Genomic DNA, 12,156 nt, shown 5'->3' with positions numbered 1-12,156 from the left:
CCTTGTTATAGAAACAACACCTTAAGACCTCTGTAAATTAACCCCCCCCTTTTTTTTCTTCCTTTCTGCAGACCGAGATTGAACGACTGCAGGAACCGTTTTATATGTGTCAGGTCTCCCCTCTGCCCGACCGCCGTTCAATAATCATTCGTCGCTGTCGCTGTGGCGGTCCCTGACTGTAACAAACCCTATTGACTTTCTGAGCCTTGATTTCCCCCCCTGGTCAAATTCAATACAAAAAAAAACGCTGTGGCTAAATGAGTCAAAAATAACCTTCCTGTCTCTCTCTCTCTCTCTTGCTTTTGCTGTTGTCTAAAATTGTAAATCTGTTTCAGAACAACTCACTTTATTTTCTTAATCTGCTTATAAAAATGTTGGATGATGAATCTTTTTATTTGATAGATCATTTTTATTCCTGTAAATCTACTGTGCATGCTGTAAATTTGATTTGAGTTAATCCAACATTTTCACATAATATGTGACAAGATTTATAATATGTGTATATGTAAAATATATGTGACAAGATTTCTCATCGAGGTGAAAAACTGTCAAACTGCCTTGCGATATCGCCATGACAGAGCATGAGGCGAGATGACTGACAAGACATTGGCAGAGGATTCTTGTGCAACAGAGCCTAAGCGACTGATAAATGTCTTATCTTGTAGAATGCATGCCACCACTTCCTGTACACAGTACGAGCAATTGCGAATTCAAAAGCAAAAGTAAAATGTGAGCTCCCTGATGCGCGCAAATTAGGCTACATACCATAGTATTTCTTAAAAATACAGTGCAAAAGTCTTGTGAGCCCAATCTTGTGTCACGTCTCATGAGCTAAGTTTTCTTCATCAATGTACACACAGCACCCCATATTGACAGAAAAACAGAGAATTGTTGACATTTTTGCAGATTTATTAAAAAAGAAAAACTGAAATATCACATGGTCCTAAGTATTCCGACCCTTTGCTCAGTATTATGTAGAAGCACCCTTTTGATCTAAAACAGCCATGAGTCTTTTTGGGAAAGTTTTTCACACCTGGATTTGGGGATCCTCTGCTATTCCTCCTTGCAGATCCTCTCCAGTTCTGTCAGGTTGGATGGTAAACGTTGGTGGACAGACATTTTTAGGTCTCTCCAGAGATGCTCAATTGGGTTTAAGTCAGGGCTCTGGCTGGGCCATTCAAGAACAGTCACAGAGTTGTTGTGAAGCCACTCCTTCGTTATTTTAGCTGTGTGCTTAGGGTCATTGTCTTGTTGGAAGGTAAACCTTCAACCCAGTCTGAGGTCCTGAGCACTCTGGAGAAGGTTTTCGTCCAGGATATCCCTGTACTTGGCCGCATTCATCTTTCCCTCGATTGCAACCAGTCGTCCTGTCCCTGCAGCTGAAAAACACCCCCACAGCATGATGCTGCCACCACCATGCTTCACTGTTGGGACTGTATTGGACAGGTGATGAGCAGTGCCTGGTTTTCTCCACACATACCGCTTAAAATTAAGGCCAAAAAGTTCTATCTTGGTCTCATCAGACCAGAGAATCTTATTTCTCACCATCTTGGCAAACTCCATGCAGGCTTTCATGTGTCTTGCACTAAGGAGAGGCTTCCATCGGGCCACTCTGCCATAAAGCCCCGACTGGTGGAGGGCTGCAGTGATGGTTGACTTTCTACAATTTTCTCCCATCTCCCGACTGCATCTCTGGAGCTCAGCCACAGTGATCTTTGGGTTCTTCTTTACGTCTCTCACCAAGGCTCTTCTCCCCCGATAGCTCAGTTTGGCCAGACGGCCAGCTCTAGGAAGGGTTCTGATCGTCCCAAACGTCTTCCATTTAAGGATTATGGAGGCCACTGTGCTCTTAGGAACCTTAAGTGCAGCAGAAATGTTTTTGTAACCTTGGACAGATCTGTGCCTTGCCTTCTGTCTCTGAGCTCTTCAGGCAGTTCCTTGACCTCATGATTCTCATTTGCTCGGACATGCACTGTGGGCTGTAAGGTCTTATATAAACAGGTGTGTGGCTTTCCTAATCAAGTCCAATCAATATAATCAAACACAGCTGGACTCAAATGAAGGTGTAGAACCATCTCAAGGATGATCAGAAGAAATGGACAGCACCTGAGTTAAATATAGGAGTGTCACAGCAAAGGGTCTGAATACTTAGGACCATGTGATTTCAGTTTTTCTTTTTTAATAAATCTGCAAAAATGTCAACAATTCTGTGTTTTTCTGTCAATATGGGGTGCTTTGTGTACATTGATGAGGAAAAAAAATGAACTTAAATGATTTTATCAAATGGCTGCATTATAACAAAGAGTGAAATTTAAGGGGGGTCTGAATACTTTCCGTACCCACTGTGTATATATATATATATATATATATATATATATATATATATATATATATATATATATATATATATATATATATATATATATATATATATATATATATATAATATGTCTGTATTTACTTATTAAAATAGATTTTCATTGAATATATATATATATATATATATTTTTTTTTATTTTTTATTTTTTTTATTTATGTGATTTAAATAGTATAATTTCTCCACATTTCTTTGTCACTCTCACTTGTAAATAACATAACTGTCCTTCCCACTGGTACCTGCACAAATATTTCTAATATGGTATAAAAATTCTGCAAAATCTCTAGCGGTTTACTGTATCCATCATAACGGCCAGCCCAAATATGAAGCAGTGTCACTATTAGGCGTTGCTAAAAGCTTTTTATCATGAAATGTGCCTTGTGCTGTCTGTAATTTTCTATAACGAGTGCTACACTTCCTTTTCTGGTGATTTCCACAGACAGTAATCAGTGATTTTCACCAGACCTGGGACAAATGGACGCTCAATTTATCATCACTATCAGACCTTCAGCTTGACACACACATATAGATGTATAAATGCACAAACATACGAGCATGTGCTCATTTTTCACATTATTTCATTTAGGCGTCGTACCTACATCAACCCCGTGGCTTTATTCGAGCTATCAATCCATAGCAGTCATGGGAGAGGAGGTTGTTTGCTGCGGCTGCATCTCCTGAAGCATTTGCATTTATTATGGCAGCCTGCAGTGAAGCCCTTCTCATTTCACACTTTGAAGCTTCCTCTAGGGATGGATGTGGGGAAAGAAGATCACTTTGACAGGTTGAGATTGTTTCTCCACATCTGCCTTCAGCTGTCATTTTAAATGGCGCATGTACGTCTCTGTCCCGCCGCGTGGACGTATGCATGTGTGGTGCTTATGAATGTGTTTTTCTCACTCTCCCCGCAGGACGCCGTGGTTTAATGGCTGGGGTTTTAACCTGCCCAGGGGACAGTCCCTGCTCGATAAGTGGAACCTCATCCCAGAGGGCATTGATATTCTCATGACCCATGGGCCGCCCCTTGGTGAGTTCAATTAACCAATCCTAATGGAGTTCTATCCAATTATTCAAATGCCCTCAAATACATTAAATGGCTTTTGTATGAAGCTTGTCATTTGAAGTTATAGGAAAAGGAAAAAATGACATTTTTTACATACAATAAGTAAAATCTATCCTCACATGAGGGATATTTTTTAATTAACTAAAACCATAAAAAAAAATAATAGTAATACTTGAATTACTGATTAACAGTGTGTGTGTGTGTGTGTGTCTGTAGGTTTTAGGGACTGGGTACCGAAGGAGTTGCAAAGAGTTGGGTGTGTTGAGCTGTTAAACACAGTCCAGAGGAGAGTCCGGCCCAAACTCCACGTCTTCGGAGGAATTCATGAAGGTGAGTAACAACAAAGACAATTTGGCACTTCCATAAAAAAGCAAAAAAGTGCACTTTAATGATTTTTAACATCATTAAAGGGTGTTTTTGACAAGGCACAAAATGGAGGCAACAGCAATGTGATAAGACACCAAAGTTCAATTATTAATCAATTTTATTAAAGGTGCAGTAAGCCATTTCTGAGAAATTCTGTTGATATTTGAAATCAGCCCAAAAAACACACCCCTCCCTTCATTACTCCACCCCAAAATACATGAACATTCAATACAAGAATGGATGTCTCTTTATCACAGCTGAAATGAAGCAATATAATGCTTAGCGAAAAATAAAGCAAAGATAAGGTAGAACAAATAACATGAACATACAGTATGGCAAGCCATTTTGACTTTTATTCATTCCCAGGATATGAATTCTTGATATCAACAATTCAATTTTCACTAGTTAAAATGCTAATTCTTGATATGAACAATGACATCATCACTCGCAGAAATACAAATTCTTGATATCAATAATTAAATTTCCTTGTTCCTTGACCTCATGATTCTCATTTGCTCGGACATGCACTGTGGGCTGTAAGGTCTTATATAAACAGGTGTGTGTCTTTCCTAATCAAGTCCAATCAATATAATCAAACACAGCTGGACGCAAATGAAGGTGTAGAACTATCTCAAGGATGATCAGAAGAAATGGACAGCACCTGAGTTAAATATATGAGTGTCACAGCAAAGGGTCTGAATACTTAGGACCATGTGATATTTCAGTTTTTCTTTTTTAATAAATCTGCAAAAATGTCAACAATTCTGTGTTTTTCTGTCAATATGGGGTGCTGTGTGTACATTGATGAGGAAAAAAAATGAACTTAAATGATTTTATCAAATGGCTGCATTATAACAAAGAGTGAAATGAATGGATGTCTCTTTATCACAGCTGAAATGAAGCAATATAATGCTTAGCGAAAAATAAAGCAAAGATAAGGTAGAACAAATAACATGAACATACAGTATGGCAAGCCATTTTGACTTTTATTCATTCCCAGGATATGAATTCTTGATATCAACAATTCAATTTTCACTAGTTAAAATGCTAATTCTTGATATGAACAATGACATCATCACTCGCAGAAATACAAATTCTTGATATCAATAATTAAATTTCCTTGTTCCTTGACCTCATGATTCTCATTTGCTCGGACATGCACTGTGGGCTGTAAGGTCTTATATAAACAGGTGTGTGTCTTTCCTAATCAAGTCCAATCAATATAATCAAACACAGCTGGACGCAAATGAAGGTGTAGAACTATCTCAAGGATGATCAGAAGAAATGGACAGCACCTGAGTTAAATATATGAGTGTCACAGCAAAGGGTCTGAATACTTAGGACCATGTGATATTTCAGTTTTTCTTTTTTAATAAATCTGCAAAAATGTCAACAATTCTGTGTTTTTCTGTCAATATGGGGTGCTGTGTGTACATTGATGAGGAAAAAAAATGAACTTAAATGATTTTATCAAATGGCTGCATTATAACAAAGAGTGAAATGAATGGATGTCTCTTTATCACAGCTGAAATGAAGCAATATAATGCTTAGCGAAAAATAAAGCAAAGATAAGGTAGAACAAATAACATGAACATACAGTATGGCAAGCCATTTTGACTTTTATTCATTCCCAGGATATGAATTCTTGATATCAACAATTCAATTTTCACTAGTTAAAATGCTAATTCTTGATATGAACAATGACATCATCACTCGCAGAAATACAAATTCTTGATATCAATAATTAAATTTGAACTAGTAAAAAATATAATTCTCTATATCTGTAATTGTATTTTCACTAGTTAAATGTCTCCATAGGCTGCCATTCAAATTCAATTATTGATATAAAGAATTGATTTGTTACTAGTTGAAATTCCAATTTCACATATTAAAACCCAATTCTTACTAGTAAAAATCATAATTTTTGATATCAGTATAGTGCTTCCCACACATAGGCTTTACCTGGGAGGGACATCCTCTGTTTGTTTGTTTGTTTGGATGTATATGGTAATTACACTAAAAATGTATTTCCTACAGATATGTCTAACCAGCAGATTACAGAATTCTGCCTCTAACACCTAGATCAATATCCAGAAAGAACTCATAATTCATTTTGATCGTCATTAAAGTGTTTTTTTTTTTTTTTTTTCATAAAAATGTAATATTTCATATGCATGCACTTGGTTTAGTTGAGAAATTTTGTGGTAAATTGATAAAGTACTTTATACCCCCCAAAACACAGCATAATCTGTATCAAAATGAATTTCAATAAATAAAATTATTTTTAAAAGTCACGCATTATTTGATGTTTGTCACATGTAGTAGATCATTTTTGTGCCGTGGGTAACAGAAGGATTTTCCACCTGGCTACCACAGCAAGTATATTTCAAACCTGTGGGAAGCACTGCTGTAATTATGTGGTTACTAGTGCAAATGTATGGCAAGCCATTTTGACTTTTATTCATTCTCAGGATATGAATTCTTGATATCAACAATTCAATTTTCACTAGTTAAAATGATCATTTTTGATATCAAGAATTACATTTCACCATGAAATATCACCATAGGCTGCCATTCAAATTCAATTGTTGATATCAAGAATTGATTTCTTACTAGTTGAAATTCCAATTTCACAGATCAGAAATACAATTCTTACTAGTAAAAATCATAAATTTTGGATATCATTAATTTCTTTGTTACTAGTGCAAATAATCTTTTCTTGATATCATCAATTGAACTAGTAACAATGTTAGTTTTTGATATAAATAATTTGATTGTCACTAGTGATAATGTTAGTTTCTGAAGTCATGAATGTGATTGTTACTAAGAAAGCCATTTTAGATATCTAAAATTATATTGATATCACAAATACATTTTCAGATATCAAAAATTAATATTTTTACTAGTAGCAATTCAATTGTTGATATCAAGAACTGATGTTTCAATTAGTGCCAATTGAATTCTTGATATCAAAAATTCACATTTTTACTAGTAACAACGAAATTATTGATATCAAAAATTATGATTTTTACTAGTAAGAATTGTATTTCTGATATGTGAAATTGGAATTTTATCTCGAAAGAAATAAATTCTTGATATCAACAATTGAATTTGAATGGCAGCCTATGGTGACATTTCACTAGTGAAAATACAATTACAGATATCAAGAATTATAGTTTTTACTAGTGGAAATGTAATTCTTTATCAAAAATTGCCATTGTTACTAGTAAAAACTCCATTCCTGATATCAAGAGTTACCATTTTAACTAGTGAAAATTTAATTGTTGATATCAAGAATCACATCATGGGAGTGATTTAAAGTCAAAACGGCTTGCCATACATACAGTACACAAGTTGGTTGTTAGTCTCCAGCAGCACACCAGCTCCAGACAAACAACGGCACTCAAAACTGTCCTGTTATTATAGCTAACTTTACAACTACAGCATATCTTGGTTCTGTGAAAAAAAAATAGCAAAACCAATGTTACTGGTGTATGGAGCAGAAACAACAAAAACTCTGCATCCCTTTTCAGGCTTTCCCGTTTGGTCTCTCCAGTGCTAGAGTTTTAATAAAAGTTTTAATTTCTTTAAATTTAGTTTTATTCTTAATCCCAAATTGTAAATGGCCTCATTTAATACCCAAAAGTCAAATAAGCTTTTATGCAATAACGACCAGTCAGCAAATGTGAGAAATTAGTTTTTTAACAGTTGAGAATACTACAGTATATCATGTTTTATTTGTAACTGAAATGGCTTGTTCCTTCTTCCTGTAATGAACAGTATTAGCTGCATCAGCACACACATAAGCAGTCTAGGATATAAATATATATGGATATGGGTTGCATTTTCCAGGGAACAGGGATCAGAGAGATCTGCCTTTAGGTTAAACTTGAGACTCTGTTCACCAGATGTGCTACATCCCCTCTCTTCCTCCCTCCAGCTTTTGAGGCTTTTTATTATTATTATTATTATTTTAATTAAACATGTTTAAGAGAGAAGGGTCTCTGAGCCCATGGGCTAATTTAGACAAGTGCTCCACTCGAGTAAAGGCCTTTTACTGTTTATCGTGTTTACTCAATGTTTTGTATGCACACACATTTCAGTCAGTGGGCAAATTTAATTTTCTTTTCTGAATATGGACTTTAGCCTCATTCAGACGATCAGTCCAAATCTGACCTTTGTGCATTTCCGATTGGAATCCAATCCAATTTAGCAAGTGTGAACAGCAAAAATGCAATGCATAATCATTGTCATAGAAACCAGTGCAGATATTCCAGAAAACGAAAGAGGATCTGCAATACAGTGTGGACAGTCAGTAATTTAGATCAGATTCCAATCGGATACACAAATAATCAGATTTGGACTGACGGTGTGAACATAGCCTCTATTTAATCATGTACCAAAACGTCTGAAAACTATTTAGATATAAATCTTTAGTTTGTTTCTTTTTGATATGTTTAAATTTATAAAAAAAAAAAATATACAAGTATACTTGAGACTATAGGCTATATCTGGCTATAGGGGCTTTCACACTGAATAGTTCTAGAAACTCATTCCCGGGCCATGTTCCTAGTTGCATTCGCACCGGGAGTAGGAACTCTGAAGTGGCCGGAGGATGACTTGATTTAAGCTGTGTTTGTTGTGTGTCTGGGGTTTAATGATAATGGAGATGGAATGTAAATGCATAATTTATGCGACTGAACGAGCAAAAAGTAGGGCAAAGACATCTCCTATGACAAATTTCAGTATTACATATCATCGAGGCGGAGAAAAGAACACAACCCTGCAGACAGCAGGTAAATGCCGTTATCGCTGTTTTCCATGTTCGTGAAGTAAATATGTTTACACAGCTTTTTAAAAATGCAGGCACCCATTGTTTGACATGCGTTTGACCAATCAACGTACACTTATACGTCACTGATAGTTCCAGTGGTGCTGGTTTAGACCCTATTTTGAAGTAGGAGCTAATTTAGTTCCCCCAAAAGGAGTTCCTTGAACTAAAATTGTTCCTAGCCAGTAGTTCTAGGAACTATGAAAAGGTTCCCCCGGTGTGAAAGCCCTCTATGTGAGACTATAGTTTGCATGACACATTGACATGATGATACAAAATAGCTCTTGGCATTATCCTGAACATTGTATAAGCATTCATTTCATGTGTCATTGAAACGGAAGAGAGGCTTTCGGGAGTGTGCGAAAAAGTCACATCCATTGGACTTTCCAGAGTCCTTTTATATAAAAAAATGCCCCAAGTCCTTCACATAAAAATCAGTCTACAGACAACATAGGAAGTTTTGAATATTGAAATCTCCCTTTCTTGTTTCCTCTAGGTTACGGCATTATGACAGACGGGTATACTACATTCATCAACGCCTCTACCTGTACAGTCAGCTTTCAACCCACCAACCCTCCCATCGTGTTCGACCTCCCAAACCCCCCAAGCTCTTGAGACGCCTGTGCGCTTTGCCATATTCTTCTTTTCTTTCCTTATGTTTTCTAACAGTACTTTGAAAAAAAAAAAAAAAAAAAATAGTTGAATGTTTCTTTGGAAATCGCCAGTCTTTTGCTAAAAGATTCAGTGGAAGTTTCTGATGACGGATGGGGTCATGCGGGGTGTTTTGCGTACAGAAGTGGTGAACAATCTTATGAAAAGATCTGATTAAATCTGTAAGATAATAAGCTTTGTGAATTTGTAAAATTGTCTCTTTTTTTGTCAATATTCAAATTATGTTGGTATGGAATGCCATTGTTCATTTTGTATATTCTTTTTTCAGGATAATTAAGCTTTCTTTTAGCTGACAGGGATATAATGCCTTAAACTAGCTTTAAGTTCCCCCAGCTGGAGCCCCTTCTTTCTGCTAGCGAAGAGAAAGCGTCATATTTATTGTTTTTATCCAAAACTAAGGGGATTTCTTTTCTTGCATTCAAAGAACACTTTCTTACAAGCGCAGGGAAAGACATGGATGCATTTTAACTCCTGTATATTCTGAAGCGCCTCATTCTGCATAGAAATTGGAAAATGTCTTAAAATATGAGTATATCTATATGTGTGTGTAAGCTGTAAAATCTCTAACTAAAATTGTGTTCGTTCTAAGCCTCTTGAAGAATATCATTTTGCCTGTAAGTGATGACTTAAATGTGCGTAAAGCGCACACATGCTCTTTTCTGTTTTCATGAAATGTTCCTACTTTACGGCGTATTGTTCCATACAATAAACGAGTACTCGAGTTGAAATTATTTTAATGTACAATCTCAAAGGTTGTTTTGTTTTTTTGTTTTTCCGGAACCTGACAAAACCAGGTTTAGTTGTCCTTTGATATCTTGCGTATGATAGTTTTTGTTTTTCTCTTCTTTTTTTTTTTTTTTTTTTCTTTTTTTTGTAATTTTGCACTGTGTAAATGCAGTCTTGCTAGCACAAAAAAAAATGTTGCCAATAGATGTTTTAACTCTTGCCACTGTAAATGCCTCTCGGCTTTTCTTTCAGTTACAGTCTCATTCCTGGAAAAGTTTAGATACGTTTCTTCTTCTTCTTCTTTTTTCAGGTTTAATTGTGATATATTTAGCTGCCTTTATATGCAAATAAAATTGCAAGATTTTTACTTCTAAATGCTTTGTTTGGTTCATTCTAGCCTCAAGGCTGGCTTTGTTCATTTGATGTCTGCAGGTTTTTACGATTTCAATTAAAAACAAAGTTGTGTCTTGTTATTTAGGATACATTTACACAACAACAATGTACTAAAAACAGAAAAGTTTTTTCTTTGCATTTTTGCATACAGATAACAACTCTGTCAAAACAAACCATGTTCAAACGGATCCGCGACTGAAAGATGACAACTAAAAATGCTATATTAAAGCATCTTTACACAGCCGAGTTAAGCCGGGTCTGTACCTGCTTAAAATTCTGTGTAAAGATGCAATGTTGCATAAAAGCATACCTAAAATACGCCAGGTCTGTTTTGGTCCGGTGTAAATGAATGCAGCATTAAACAGTCTGTGTAAATCCACGTTTTTGTGGTTTTATACCGCTTCAGCTTTGGTTTCTGTCCCACTGTTGCTGTGTAAAGATGCCTTCATGCCAGGCCAGTAGTTGGCGATATCACTTTGTAACGAAATAATATGCACCTATAGCACCTATGCATGACATTGACGTTTTCACAAATTCACATTGTTGTTTACATGGAGACAGTAGAGGTATCATTTTCAACAATAAATATTTTGAAACCTGACTTCAAAAGTTAGCATTTTCAGGCCCGCAAAACGCCGTTGTCATGTAAATTAATGGCCAAAATGCTTAAATAGTTTTAGTTTTTAGTTGAAAACGCTGTTGTGTACATGGCTCAGTCTTTTTGTGATTTTTACTTGCAAACAAATTAAAAATACAAACAGTAATGTATATACAGCTGCACAACTTTTATTTATTTTACTTAAAAGGCCTAACTGAAGTAATATTTTGCCATCTATATATAATCGAATAGCTCAGACTTTAAATATAAATGAATGCAATTAAAAAAAAGTAAAAAATTGCTTTTTTTCCTGTCACCTAAGAACTGCCCACCTGTTTCAGTCGAGGTCGGAAGGTAACATTTTCAACCTCTTTCCTCAATATAAATCTTCAAAAGATTTTTCCTCTTCTAAAAAGACCTCCAGAGAGTTTTCACACTCAGAAACCTCATTCACATTTATCTGTTTGTAATCCAATTTGAGATACACATGAGCCAGTGGTGTGCTAAGAGTAAGAAAAATAGCCACGCTCTGCCCTTGGAAGTCAATTTGAAGTACTCCAAGGCCAAAAAACTGAAAATACATACTTTTCCACACTCTCATATTCACCCTCCCCCACCCAGCTTACCAGCAGTCACATCAAAGGCTCCAAACCAATTAACACTTCCCCCAAACGAGAGCATGAAATATAGCCCCGGACTAGCTTGTTGGCATAATCCACATAATCATATTAGTGTAACCCTGTGAGCTGGCAGACTGGCACTGACACTTTTGTTTTCTCAAACCCCATTTATAGAAGCATTTATAGAATCTGTGCTTTAAATGGACAATCCTAACATAGTACTCATGGTACTACCCATGCAAACTCACCACCACAATGCCAGAGTGTCGCTATCAGATTGTGAATAAATTCTAGCATTTTACTATGCAGTTGCTAAAGTGTTCTGAGAGAGTTTAGCGCATGCTGTTGCTTAGAAACCTAATTCAAAATATATTTATGTAGAATTGTTACTATAGAAAGTCTATAAAAATTGTTGCTATAGAAATCATCAAACAAAAACACCATCAAAAACAGTAGAGGGTAACTAGCTGAAAATACAGCTGTTAGCATTTAGCTGCATTAGCTTAGCTA

General features: G+C 35.9%; 1 protein-coding gene across 1 annotated transcript in view; it reads left to right on the top strand.

Moving 5' to 3' along the window:
* The window catches only part of mpped2a (metallophosphoesterase domain containing 2a), a 75,351-nt gene extending 64,993 nt beyond the window's left edge, over positions 1 to 10,358 (top strand). Inside the window, exons 5-7 of the mRNA XM_067400987.1 lie at positions 3,289 to 3,404; positions 3,657 to 3,770; positions 9,134 to 10,358. Of these exons, the coding sequence (XP_067257088.1) occupies positions 3,289 to 3,404; positions 3,657 to 3,770; positions 9,134 to 9,252 (349 nt within the window). The 3' untranslated portion in view covers positions 9,253 to 10,358. The remainder of the gene's footprint in view (positions 1 to 3,288; positions 3,405 to 3,656; positions 3,771 to 9,133) is intronic.
* The last annotated feature ends 1,798 nt before the right edge of the window (positions 10,359 to 12,156 follow it).

This window comes from Chanodichthys erythropterus, chromosome 11 (assembly GCF_024489055.1).
Source record: "Chanodichthys erythropterus isolate Z2021 chromosome 11, ASM2448905v1, whole genome shotgun sequence".
NCBI classification, from domain to species: Eukaryota; Metazoa; Chordata; class Actinopteri; order Cypriniformes; family Xenocyprididae; genus Chanodichthys; species Chanodichthys erythropterus.
Note: the sequence above shows the minus strand (reverse complement) of the source record. Positions and strands in the feature narration are given on the sequence as shown.